Here is a 14884-nt window from a genome sequence, read left to right as displayed (position 1 = left end):
ATTGCATTCTCCGGATAATTTAAATCGAAGTAATTGTTGTTCAACTAGGCCTATATGACCGATCAATAGAATTACTTCACCTTTGTCATATATTTTATATATCACACTAGATAGATATCATATTCTTGGAATATGATGCACTTTCAAGATGCCTTGGTGGTGAAATTGTAGACACACGAGAATCAAAATCCAATGCTAAAGAGCATGGAGATTTGAGTCCTCTTCAAGGCATAGTATTGAGAATGCTGGTTGAATGAGCAATTAAATAAGAGAGCTTAGATCAAATCAGCTGGAATAAGTTCGATCACACAATCTTGGTGATATTCTCTTTTTAATGAACATAGAGTGTGATTTAAAATCGTTTGTCCTACATCCACCCCCGAGTATACGCTTCAACAAGAATTACACAAGGGTAGATTAGAAACTCTGGTAAAATGTCCACCCTCATCCAGTAGATAAAGTACATTACATAGTCCAGGGATTGTCGACTTACCAATACAGTGACTTTGACACTAGACATTCCCAAAAATGGGTACTATTAGATCAATTCAATAATAGACGCGCTTGTTGGCATTCCATCATTCCTTCTCCTTTCAGGGCTTATCCGAAAGAGAATACAACACTTTTTGATCGTGAATATCTGAACTGGTTGTTAGCTATTCAAGAATTCTTTTTTGGACAATTCATACCATCCATATATAGTGTTTTCATATAAGATTTCAATTCTTCTGTGTTTCAAGAGTAACATATTGTTCCATGGAGCTAAGGTCCAAAATATGGAAGAAAGAAGAGCTTTCCACCACTCTATCACCGAGTCAATTCCGTTCCACTTAATCACTCTATCATAGCCACATATCTTTCCGGCTAAGGAATGAGAAATCTTTCTCATGTTACATGAATACAATTTTCATTTTATCCGAGAAAAACAATCTTTTTCTTAAAAATGTCTTTCTCATTTGATCCACTAGTGTTCCATTAGATAGGAACATAATTGATAAATACTGATAATTCTCGAATAGAGTATTAGAACAGAAAAATCTATTAGATAATAAACTATTTGTTCTAAGCCATCTTTGACGATTAATCCAATTCAAAGTACTTTTCTTTTGTATTCTTGATAAACTAACATTTATATATGGATGTATGAGGATTTGTTTGGGCAGTAAGAAGCTCCTTTGACATCTCTTCATCTACAAATATTTCAATAATTTCAACGTTAACATTTTACTTTATGAGACTTCTTATCAACATTGTCTGTTAATTTGTAAGAAAATAATTGCTCATCCATTTTATCACAGATTGAGATACAGTACCATACCCTCATATAGAAACAATTTCGAATTTCATTTTACATATTTTGCTTTTAAAAGTTTTCAAGCAAATATTATCTAAGCAAAATCATCGACTCAACAATCAAATATAATCAAGTCAGATTATTACATATCCAAATTAATTTAATAACACAGTACTTGAGTCATAATTCTTGAAAAACAAACCTATAATTCACAATTCACAAATAATTCAATCAACAAGTTATCTAGTAAATTAATTATATTTTTTCATGACGATCGTCAAATTCAAATGTTTAAAACGAGGTCTAAAAGAAATAAATAAAAGTGGGTTAAAAACTGTGCTAGAGGTACAAAGTATATAAAAGAGCCATTAAATTAGCGTCTCTTTTGTAAGTGTTGCATCCTTATATATATAAATTTTTAATTAATTTGATTTATATTCAAACAAAAGTAATATCATAATTATAAAATTAGCGATGAATCATACTCATTTTGAAATTATTATATATTATAATTTGATTTGATTATTTTTACATGAGAGACATACCATAATTGTGAAAATTTGTGATGAACTAAACTGCAATTTTGAAATAATGAATTTAAAAAGTGAGAAAAACAAAATCGATAAAACGTGCTAAGTATGTGATTTAACCTGCATCTTCTATTTAGAAAACATATGCTCCACCCACTGAGCTACATACATTTTGTAATAAAATTTTGACACTTTATTAATATATCGAGCGGATTATGGCAACTTGTATTTAAGACCATTGTAAAAATGTCAGAAGAACACGAAACACTTAAAATTAGTAGTTTTTTAATCTCTTTGTTTTTGCTTCTCTATTTCTCCATACCTATGGACTATACATAAACTCTATGTTTCCACCCTATGAAAGATGCAAAGCTCATAAAATGAGTTGTTCTAAGCAGAAACTATTTAGATCATAAACAACAAACTACTTTCAAAACTTATTTATACATTTCCAACTCAAACTTGGTGCTTACATAAGTTTTAAAATGTAAATGAGGAAAATCAGCTTCATGGGCAAAGTCTTTACCCGATCGAAGTTGCGAAAACCTTCAGTTGCGATCGAAAGAAATGCAGTTGTTGATGGTGGTGGTTGAGTCGGCAATTCAGCATCATCAGCTTCTGGAGGTAATGAACTGCCACCAGGTGATTGTTGGGGCGAACCCATCAAAGGTGGCGACGGAGGAGAGACATTAGCACCTGAATAGTACTCATAGGCATCATCAGCTTCAGAATTTCAAGATGTTTTGCACAAATACAAAAGCTCTACTCGTATGAAGTATTCACAGGAAAATTGTTCCTCGGTGATTCTATCCATAGGCAAACTATTCATAAGATTAATTGTAATCTGCTCCGGAAACGACTTTTTTCATGTAACTTGTGAACAAGATTTCTTGAATCACACTTTTTTCTCCAATTAATGAGGTAGTCATTCGTCTATCCATGTGTCTAAATGCATTAACACAAATTTCATGCTCCAAAAACACAGAAAAATATCATTTTCTGTGTTACACACCAAACTTCATGACAGTTCTTTTATAGGTAGCTTATGATATTCTAAAAACTCCACCAATGAATTCATTTCATTGAGAAGTAGAACTAGTTGGTAAAGAAGATTTATCCATCACATATTTTGACATGGGACAAGTGGTCTTTCATCTTCCCAATATGTTCTTATTTGATTCACCAAAAAACATGTTCTCACTTTATTTACTCGAAATTGGTTTCGAAAGATTAAATAAACGAAACTTATCTATCCATGACATAGATTACACTTAATTTAATACAATTATACAGGTGAGAAACAAACAGCCTACAGGGGTCCCTCTTGCATGAAGATAAATGTCCAAAGTAACCACAAAATGTAAAATTTTTTACCAGAATTGCGTGGAGTGGATCTACCAGGACCTGATAGATAAAATTGGTACAAGTGTTCAGCACATAATTTCAGCAAATCAGATAGGAAGAAAGATATGGAAATTACCTGTTATTGCCTGAAGAGGAGGCAAGGCAGCCGATTCTGAAGAGTAAAACAACCCAGCAGGATGAAAATTAAAGAAGAGTTGAGGAACTTAACGCAAAAACTAAAATTGAACATTCTCAAGATATTTAACTATTTACGACAAGAATCTGAAGAACTTTCCAGAAATTCGTAATTAAATCAACCAATAATTTGTTACAGTTCATGTACACATTATACTGAAAATGAACAATTGAGGGAAACAGAGGCGTAAATCGCTAAAATAAAATTCGTGAGGCAAAATATAGAGAAGTAAACGACCAGATCAAAGTTAGCCCACGAAAGCACAAGTATTCAGATCAAACCTGAACATAGAGTCCCCAGCGAGAAACTAGCCTCGGAATCGTGATGCTTCGCGGGACAGACAGAAGTCAGAGACATCAGCTTCGAGGAATTGAGCGGAAATCCAAGCATTCCAGGTCGGAGGAGGAAATAGCATAGGCATACAGCGGATCCGGTGGAAAAAGCAGTGGAAATGTCATCGCAGCACTGAGGGGGAGGGGATTCGGTCAGGTTGTTGGGGGAGTCGGACACGTAGGGGAGACATGTCGTGAAGGTTACCAGCTCATCGGAGCACGCAGATGGATGTGGTGTTGCGGCGGCGGCGAACTGGAGGAGGAGGATGAGGGCGGCGTGAAGGAGAAGGGGCCGGCTCATGGCGCGGAGATAGGATGACGGTTATTTGATTGCTTTAGCAAGTGGCGCGAAAGATAACCATATAAACAGGAGAATCGTACCGTATTAAAAAAAACACTTATTTTAATGGATAAATCCTTCTTTATTATATATCTATTTTTTAATTCAATTATTTTTCTCAAAAATAAACAAAATATTGATTATATATTACATGAATTTCAAACACAAATATTTTTAGCATATATGTTGTTTTTAAGGGAAAAAGAATTATTTCCCAATACCTTTAGATTGAAATTCTACACCAGGCATGTTACAAGCCCGGGGAAGCGAAACCGCTAGCGTCTGGTAGACGGGAGTCTAACTTTTAAAAAGAGGTCTCTGAATCATAATGTGTGTTCATATTTTTTTTTAGTTCCATAGCAATATTTCAAATTAAATCAATACGTTAAAGACAATATAAAAATCTAAATGAATAAAAATATCAAACATGTCCAAATGATCATTAAAAAACAACCTGCCTAACAGTTTTAGAGCTAAAAATACTAATCAAGTCTGTATAATCAATTTGTTCAGTAATTTCTTTCTCAATCGATAACATAGCTAATCCATTCAATCTTTCTTGTGACATGGTTGATCGTAGAAAAGTTTTGATGAGCTTTAATTTTGAGAAACTTCGCTCTGCACTTGCTACTGTGACCGGGACAGTCAACAAGATTTTATAAGCAATATGACCATTTGGGAAACATCCATCCATTTTCTTGTTCTCTGCTAATTGAATTATCAACCGTGTCTTCAACCTCTGGAACTATGTTTTTGTTTGAAACAAAGTACTTGTTGATATCTCCGGCTTGACTTTGAATCATTTCTTCAACCTTTAGCTTTCTTTTTCTTTTTTGAGACCCAGACATGTACTTAGACGCATGATTAACCTAAGAATTCAAAAAAATAAAGAACAGACTGCATCAAGACCAATATGTTAAAAGAAAGATAAAGAGAGAAACATCAGAAAATAAAACAAACGAATAGATAAATAATATCAATAACAGCAAAAACTCGGGTTATATTCATTAGTCCTTACAGACTCCTACAAACGGATGAGTAATAATGATAAACAAATAATAAGGGGAAAAAGGTGTATGCCCTCCAAGTTCATAATAAGTCCTCCAATTTTCCACTGAACACATCTTCATGCTAACCATCAATTTCCCCAGCCATTTATATATTCTAGATTACGCTTCATTCAGCGAACATTGAGAATTTCCTCCATTATCTACAGCCTATATCAAGACGATTCTCACAAGTCCCAACTGTGATTACTCATTCAACTTATGCTTCTAGCAAGTTAAAGTAAAGGGCCAATGATTCCAGAAACTAAAAGCATGATCTTCACCCAAAAATTTCACAGAGAATCCTGACTTAATGAGACGGAGAGTGAATCATACAGTTTTGACTCCAAGACATTACAAATTCAGAGAAAATTGCCCCCTTGACGATAGCTACACGTGAATTGCCTCAAGAAATCATGGTAAATTTTGGATGCAAGGCTATCGTCTACACGCGTCAAACAAAACCCAGAAATCATGCGAAAGAAAACTCAACTTGTAAAGAAATTCCATTAAATCATAAAACTACAAATCTAAATCCACTATATCAATAGAAATCAAATTATTCAAGTAGCAAGATTAGGGGAGAAAGCATTAAAATACAAATTATTACTGTACATAATATTAATACACTTACAAGGGTGAGGCTGGTGAGCAACTGATGCTGGAGTCGAAGATGGAGAAGACCGAAGATGAAGGATAGAAGAGTAGAGCGGTGAAAATCAATTTTAGAGGCTTTTATTTGATATTTTATTGATTCTTTAAATTTTAGTATTTATAAATTAAAAAAAAACAGTTTTTTCTTTTTATATATAATAAATTTTTTAAAAAATTTTTGGGCCCCAAAAAGAATAATGGCATGAGTCATTGGACTTTTTTGACTTTGAATAAGCACGGCCCTGATTACATACAAGTTTAGTTAAGTGAAGTGCAACAGGCAGGTGAAGGGGTGGTCATGGTGTTAAGAATGCCGATATCGACAAAGTTTACGCAGGGCGTGATCATCGAAGACTTGCATGGAGTACTGGTTGTGATCTGCCCAAATGTAGGGGAAAACATTGTGGAGATGGATACACTTAGTGTTGCAAGGAAATTTTGAATTTTGGGGTTTGTTTTGTTTGTGGTGACTAGCTTTATTGAAGGATTTGATTTTGTAGAAGTGGAGATTTGTTAGCTAGAAGTGGTTTCTTGTGGATTTGACTTGCGGTATTTTTAAAAAAAAAAAAACACTGTTGCTCAACTCTTCAGCTGCTCTGCCGAATTTTGTTTTTCGGTTTACCGAAATCATGGTATTCACAGTTTTGATCTATTAAATTTTCAAAGTTTGATTTTGATGCAGTAACTTTGATTTTTATAGACTTTCAGTTCTCTTTCGTTGGAATACTTAGTTTACTGAAACTAAAATATGAAAATATAATGGACTAAAAACCCAAACTCGAAAAACCATGTGAGGCAACAAAATTATTTTCCCGACATCCTATTGTTAATCATGTTTTCAGTAAAGATTTTCCTCAAGTATTTTGGCACTTTTCTATATTTATGATATTTTGTGAACTAATGAATCTTAAACATCACTTTGTCTTCTGCATATGCTTCGCTATATCGAATATCAATTTTATGCAACATTATCCTTCAGTTTTTCATCCCAAGTGCAACAAATCAAATACGTGCTATATATGGAACTATTTTCATATTTTGAATTATAAATTTATATTTTAAAAATATATAAAAAATATATATATTTTCATTCAGCCTAACTCCATATTAAATTGTTCCCTCAAAACATTTTAGTTAAATCACATAGAAGTGGGTCACCCACCATATTAACTACTTAGACTCTATGTATCAACATACATACTCCTTATATATATATATATATATATATATATATATACACAAAACTTGTGTGAGACGGTCTCATGGGTCGTATTTTGTGAGACGGATCTGTTATTTGGGTCATTCATGAAAAATTATTACTTTTTATGCTAAGCGTATTACTTTTTATTGTGAATATCGGTAAGGTTAACCCGTCTCACAGATGAAGATTCGTGAGACCGTCTAACAGATAAAGATTCGTGAGACCGTCTCACAACAGACCTGTTCATATATAAATACCAAAACTTCAGTAAACTAGAAAAAAGTAGGTAACCAAAAACCAAAATTTGTATTTGAAAAAAGTAGGCAACCAAAAACCAAAATTTGCATTTGACTAACTAATCCACCCTTATAGATTCCCCTAAAACCCCCCAAAAAAGTAGCCAAACCCCTCAACAGAACACCAAAATTTTCATTGTTTCACAAACATTTCCATCAAGAATTCAAATATGTCACCCCAAAAAGCCTTAAACATATTGATTCTCGTACCCATGCTTTGGTCCGTCATCCTCTCGCAATCCGACGACTGTACTAAGGTGATCCTTAGCATGTCACCTTGCCTGAACTACATCACCGGGAACTCCTCCGTCCCATCTGTCGCCTGCTGCACGCAGCTCGACACCGTTGTCCGGACCCAACCACAGTGCTTGTGCAAGGTGCTTAACGGTGGAGGCTCAAACATGGGGCTGAACATTGATCAGGCTCAAGCTTTAGAGCTGCCCAAGACATGTAAAGTTCAAACTCCACCAGTTAGCCGATGCAATGGTACGTAAAGGCATCTCCTACCATATTCTCCATTTTTTCATTCTCTATTCTCCAAAACGGAGTATTGAATTCTCTATTTCAAAAATCTTCTCAAACCCATATTCTCTAAATTTTGTAAATTCTTTATTTTTATATTTTTTATTCCAAATTATTTAACATGAAAATATTAATTATGTAATATGATATTAAACAAATTATATTTAATTTGTAAATTCTTTATTTTTATATTTTTTATTCCAAATTATTTAACATAAAAATATTAATTATGTAATATGATATTAAACAAATTAAATTAAATGTGACTCATTTTTTATGTTTTTTATGTTTTAATGTGAATGCGTGTTTAATTTATCTCAAGTTAACTAATTCGATTTGTGTTCAAAAAAAATATGTAATGTATTTTTTCACAATCTTATTTAATTATTATTTTCATTTGTTTTTTTCATCAAAATAATTCAATTGCAATAAATAAATAAATAATAAAAAATGAGAAAACTTGAAATAAATTAAATAATACCAAAAAATCATTAAAAGTTAATAAAAGTATTGAAATAAACATTTAAATATATGAAATGAATAAAAGAGAAAATTTTTTTTAAAAGGGTATATTTGCAATTTTGGAGAATGGCATTTTCGTAAATAATACCATTCTCCAAAATATATGGAGATGCAGCTAGGATTCGGCACTTTTGGAGAATTATTGTACATGGCTTCAAAATAGAGATGGTATGTAGAGAATGGTTGGAGCATGGTTGGTTCTCTATTTTCTCCAAAATAGAGAATGGTTGGAGTTACTCTAAGAAGTTTTTGGTCATATTTCCATTTCTGATACAACACATAATCGATGAGAAACCAGCAAAAGCGTGAACGAAAAGTTCGATTTTCTACGGGTTTGATTGAACTTTAAGTTGATGCCTTGTTGAATTTTCAGCTGCCGCCTCTCCATCTGGCTCTCCTTCAACGCCAAATTCTCCTAAAACAAACCCTTCTTCAGGTATATATACTATTTCTCTTCCAGATGGTCAATCAAGATTTCATCCACTGTTAGACTACTATGAAAAGTGATCTTGCAAAGGATTTGTACCGTGTTTGAATTCAATTCAGGAGTGCATTTAAGACACAAAAATTAAAGCTATTCCCATTTATGAGTTTCAAAACATGTATATGACAAAATATAATCATGCAGGGTAACAAGTTAAATTATAGCTGTCGGATTTCGAACATCTTTCGTGCACCACACACAAAAAAAAAAAACGGTGCTTTAGAAACGGGTTTTCAAGAGTGGCTCCAAAACCGCTCTTGAAATTTGAACATGAGTGCGTCGACAGACTCACGAATTTATTTTCATGAGATAGATTATAATCTTCATATTTGAAGTGAAAAGTAATATTTTAAGAAAACTTTTAAAAAAATTTAATATTGATTTGTTTTTAATCAATTTGTGTATACACCGAGGTTGTAAACTGTTTCTATTGATTTTATTTTTTTATATTTATTTAAAAACGCCCATATTAAATGTTTTAACAATATTCATTGTTGATGAGATGTTAGCATACAGATATACCCACACACTGAATTCTTTGGTCCAACTTTAATTTGACCAAGGAGTTCATATATTTTTGTGGACCAATATGTCCAAATCAATCAACCTGTTTATTTATTAATTGCTGCTTCATACCTTTTACACTGTTTTTGACATTTAAGAGTACCTTTGGATCACTTGAATTGGGTAAATTATTTTTTTAAAAAAAAATACAGTTTGGCACCCAATATTCACGTGCCTTCACTTTTTCACAGATAAAAAACCATTTTTAACAGATTAAAACCTTAAGATTGCAATGTGATTCAGGAGGAATATCAAGAACAGTGCCGTCAGCTGGAGATGGTTCTTCGGATGCAGCTTCCTCGAAGTTGTTTGTTCCCGTGACGATTCTTGCCGTGTTCATAGTATCTTATGTCTCAAATATCAACATGGCTTGAATATTTTCTACCACCTCATTCTCTTTTTAATGCAGTTAACGGAATTTATTTCAGCAAAATTGCGTTTTTTGGTTACGTATGTTGCATCACTGCAATTTTGGTCATCTATGTTGTAAAATTTTAGTCTTAGTCAGTGTTCTTTTTTTTTTGTGCAATATTAGTCATTTTTCCGACGTGGTGCTGCGTGTGTAATGAAACATCATCATTCCGATGAAAAAACGACTAAATTTCCAAAAATCGGAAGACACGAGAGAGTAAGACTGAAATTTGACAACATGAATAACTAAAATCGTAAAAAAAAAAAACAAACACACAAGACGAAAATGTAATTCTCATTTTTTTCACCTTGGATCGAAGACTTGGTCCGTTGTACTTCTTTCTTCTTTATTTTTGAGTAAATTTATGAGGTTGTATGCTAGATTATCTTTGTTCTTTTTGTGGGAAAAAAAAAAACATGATTGATAATCCTATTATTCTCCGTATGTCATGCCCCGGCCCAGAACCGATGACACTGCCGCATCTTGGAAAGTCATGATTAAATTTTGGAAAATGTTTGCTTCTGAGTTACATAAATTCTATAAAAAAAAAAAACCAGTTTATTGAATTGAAGTTTTACAACTCAAAAGCAAGTACAATATCAAAGCAAAAATTTCAAATCAGAACAACTGAACTTCTTGAAATAACAACGAAAAAATCATGGAATTTCTGACCAACTTCTACCGCCTCAAATTATGTTTGTTCCCACTCCTTGATCTCATTTTCGTTCTTATGTTCTAGAAGGGGTGAATATATGAGTAATATGGCTGTCACTTAGTAAATATAGGAAATATAATTCATGATTTTTACAAAAATAACATTCTCAAGTAGTGATAAATAAAACGTGATAAGAATTATATATGTATACATAATTTCGCAATAAAAACATAGCAGAACTTAAAAATATAACCGATCTGATTTCTTTAAGGATAATTCAAGAACATACCGAAAATCCTCTAATTTCCTCATGGATATTGCCCTATATGTTACTTCTCTAAAGGGTTATGTCATATTATCGGTTATAATCTCACCACATCATGTCCATAACATAAAATAATTCAGAATTTCCTTATGACTACTGATATCATTTCCCTAATTGTTATTCCTCTAAAAGTGAGACCATAACATTGGTTCATCAACCGAATAAAAGGTTAGAAAATTTTAGAACAACGGATTTTTATTCGTGAGATCATAAAAACCCCTCTTTTTGTATTTTATACGTCGTCAGATTTTTTAATAATACCGTTTATATGTATATCAAGCTTTAAACAACTCAATTATATAATTATATAGAAAATCAAGCATAAATGAAATTTGATTTTCATCACAAAATTGTTGATGTCATTAATGGTGTTAAAAAGAGAGGTGATGAGATTGAACACATAATTTGTTCTTCCTATATTTTTTTATTGAGATCCAAAAGATATGCATGCGTAAAAGAAATCATATTTTCTTTTCATCCAAGTGATCTTTTCTTCCTCTTCTTCATCATTTTGAAGTTAGAATTTAGTTCTCCATCACAAGAACATCCTAGGGGTGTAAGTTTTCATCTCCTTTTATTGTTATATATGTAGGGGTGACTTTCAACTAGTATAAACATAGTGATTGGATTATTGATATATTTGACAGTATATGAGCGAGAAACATCATCTCAAACCAGTATTCGTACGCTTGGACTGTAAGTTGGCATGCTCTTGAAGTAATACATGAGTAATATTATATATTTCAAATTCTTCCCATTGATTATTGCTATATGTACATTGTTAATATGTTTATTGATGAAAACATAGCACCATATTTCATTGTTATGTATTAAATATGAAAGACATTCATGAATATTAAAGATAGGTGTTATGTCATGAACATTAACATGAATTTTTATATGATATATGAGCTTGTTGATATCATGGGTGGTTTTAAGTCCACCAAACCTATTGGCCAATATCTGTTCATGGGGCGTGAGGTTGTCACAAGGCACCCTGACGTCAACACAGTAGTAGATATATAATAAAGCAAGCACGGTAGTACATGTCAACTAATGAGCCTCAAGTACAAAAATGAACATGAATATATGCTAGGATATGACATGGTTTAAAGATTCATTCTTGATCACGACTTGATATGTATAATCCTACGATGCATATTGATACGTATAAGTGTCAACTTATTGAGTTTTATAAACTCACGTAGTTCGTGTATTATAGGATCGGGTAATGAAGATACATAGGATGACGGTTTGCCAATTGATGCTTGTGACGTGCTTTACCTCGACAAGAACCTGAACGTCTTATTATATAGCTTCCGCATATGTATTATAATGGATTTTATGTCAGGGTTTGAAACGACGTTTATGACTATATGTATAATGATACGATGTATGTATGTATATGAAAATATGCTTATATGTATGTTTAGATGTTATTGCTTGAGTTTTTGGCTTTTACAAAATGTAGGGACATCATGCCAAAATTTTTATAAACCGTCAAATTGATACCCTTGTTTGAATTGCTTCATAATATAAGTATATCATTCAAACTCTATTTTGACTAGGAGTATAAGTATCATTAATCTTGTCAAGTATAGAAGAAAGGTGTCATATTTTAAATATTTAAATAATTAATAAAAATTAATTAAAATTTTTAACAAAAAGTAAGAGAGTGGTTATGATGATCTGGTTGTTGTAGATCAACGATCAAGTTCATCCCAGCCTTTAATTTTTTTTTAAAAAAAATAGAGAATAATTTAAAAAAAAATGATAAAATTCTCCAAGGACTGATAACGACTATATTTTGTAGTCTTCTATAAATTCACTTCATTATATGCCCTCAAAAAATTACTTCCTCCAGTTTCATTAAAAAAAGATTTATTCATCTTCGATTTCATCTCATCCAAATACGAAAATGGTTTCATAAACAACGATGATCTCAATTCTCATTCACCAAACTTTTCTCAATTCAACTCTCAATTGATTTGTCTTTTCTCAATCTCTATACAATCGACGAGTAAATGTTGATTCATGTATTCAACCAACTCAATTATCCCAAAATCCAAATAAAGTTTCTTCCCATACTTTTGAAACCACATCAAATGGAAAGGATGAGGGTGAATCCATCACTAGGAAACATTGAAGGAAGACTGAAGACGAACATCTTGCCAAGGCATCATGGAACGCTTCCACCAATCTGACACTTGATAATGACCAAAGAAACTGCATTTTATGTGGATTTTTGGGGAATGTTTGGAAAAAAATATAATCTTGAGTTGCCAAGAGGATGAAAATTAAACAGGTTATTAGAACAAAAAAAAAAAAAAACTGTCTTTTCATAAGTTAGTGCACAAAAACCAAACTTGAAAATTTAATAGTCAAAAACCCAAAATTGAACAAATTAGTGTACCCAAAAAACTATTTTACCCATTATTAATTCACCTGCTTTTGTAAAAAATAAAAATAATTTCATGACAAACAAAACCAAATTCGACAGCTCTGATTTTATAATCGATATTTTAATTGTGAAAACCAAATTTGGTATATTTATTGAAGATAAGAAAGATGGAAAAATAAAATAAAAAAGGAACATTGATCGTATTATAATTATTGTCCATATTTTAAATTTATCCATAAAAAGTCCCACAAGTTTCATCGATTGATAATTTTATTAGTTATAAAATTATTAATTTTGTTGTTTTCTTAAATACATAATTTTTGTAACTTATTACCATTAACAAAGATGACATAATTGATTTCGTTTGGTCGATTGAATGAGATTCTATAGATAAATAATATTCTAACTATAAAATATTTGAGAAAGATGTAAACTAGTATTAAATAAATATTAACATATTTGGTTTGATGTATTAAATTTGAGATAATGTGATAATATATAATTTTGTATTTTTTAACAATTAATGAATATAAATAAATAAAAATAAATTATTATAATTTCAGTTCTATGATATGATTGAATCCATACACAACATTGTAATCAAACATTTGATTGGATTGAATTATTAACCAAATGCAACTTAGGTTTATATAAAAAACTAGTATTTAACTCGTGCGATGCACAGTGGTGATATTATTAAAAATTAATGAAAATGAATAGATATTTAAGTTGAAAAAAATAATATAATTATAAAAAATAAAAATATAAACTATTTTTTCGCTAATTTTAAAAAATTTTCTTAAATACAACGTATGTCGATTAATTTTTTGGCTAATAATCACTATCATATCTCAAAATTTTAGATTGTGTTAGCCTAAGACAATGACATGATGTTTATCGTGTTTATTTTATTGATGTTGGCCACTAACCTTAATACATATTTAATTCTTTAATTTTCGATAAGCTATATATTATTATTTTTTTAACATGTGATAAAAAAAATATTTTTAAATCACATTCAATAAAAATAATGAGAAATAATTTTTTAAATATTCAATAATTTCATCTAAATCCACATTCAAAAAAAAATTTTGTGACATGACACGTGTTTGACACATTTGAATGATAACAATAATTGTTTCATCAATATCTTTATCCAAATAAGTTGTGATTTTATTTACAAAATCTATTCATAATATACACAACAGCCTATTATTTCGAATGAAAAATAAAACATTTGATCATAAGTAAATTATGTATAAATCAGAAAATTTATTTAATTAATATTTATTGTGTGTATTCCAAAACAATGTCAATAAATTTTATAAGGTGTCTTCTAATAAGATGCTTACTTTCTTTATAATTGGTTTAATCATTTTCATTACGAAAAATTTTATACTATAGAAGAAAATTATCACATTAGTAATACGTAATAATTAAAATTTCGTACAAATAGATGAATAATATTTTTTACTTCTCGGTCATGAAAGACATATTTCAAACTTAATGTCTCGTTGTTCTCGTTGTTTCCATATGTAGGTAGTTCATAACAACGAACAAATCTAAATTTAAACGAACATTACATCTTGGAAGGATTCAACTAATATATGGTGTTGAAAAGAGGAGTAATTTCATAATTCAATTTTGGAGTAGATAAATTTAGTAAGATAAATAGAATAAAATTGATTTCTAATATAATATGCAATATTGCATTATTTATAATTTAAAATTCAAATAAGACATCTCAAGGGACAAAAATTATACAT

At 31.0% G+C, this 14884-nt stretch overlaps 2 protein-coding genes across 3 annotated transcripts; one reads left to right on the top strand and one right to left on the bottom strand.

Annotated features, from left to right (window-relative positions):
* Positions 1-2228: 2228 nt before the first annotated feature.
* Positions 2229-4031, bottom strand: LOC142550877 (non-specific lipid transfer protein GPI-anchored 25). 2 transcript variants are annotated; one of them, XM_075659921.1, is made up of 4 exons: positions 3646-4031; positions 3305-3340; positions 3199-3228; positions 2229-2520 (listed from the first exon to the last, which is right to left on the bottom strand). In XM_075659921.1, exons 1-4 carry the CDS (start codon positions 3995-3997, stop codon positions 2294-2296), a joined length of 645 nt encoding a protein of 214 aa, XP_075516036.1. In that variant the 5' UTR covers positions 3998-4031; the 3' UTR covers positions 2229-2293. The 2 variants fall into 2 exon arrangements, with proteins under 2 accessions (XP_075516036.1, XP_075516037.1); XM_075659922.1 differs by lacking the exon at positions 3199-3228.
* A 3240-nt stretch (positions 4032-7271) lies between these two features.
* On the top strand, positions 7272-9811 carry LOC142550876 (non-specific lipid transfer protein GPI-anchored 26-like). Its single transcript, XM_075659920.1, has 3 exons — positions 7272-7719; positions 8651-8713; positions 9569-9811. Exons 1-3 carry the CDS (start codon positions 7404-7406, stop codon positions 9697-9699), a joined length of 510 nt encoding a protein of 169 aa, XP_075516035.1. The 5' UTR covers positions 7272-7403; the 3' UTR covers positions 9700-9811.
* The last annotated feature ends 5073 nt before the right edge of the window (positions 9812-14884 follow it).

Source organism: Primulina tabacum, chromosome 7 (genome assembly GCF_025594145.1).
Source record: "Primulina tabacum isolate GXHZ01 chromosome 7, ASM2559414v2, whole genome shotgun sequence".
NCBI classification, from domain to species: domain Eukaryota; kingdom Viridiplantae; phylum Streptophyta; class Magnoliopsida; order Lamiales; family Gesneriaceae; genus Primulina; species Primulina tabacum.
Note: the sequence above shows the minus strand (reverse complement) of the source record. Positions and strands in the feature narration are given on the sequence as shown.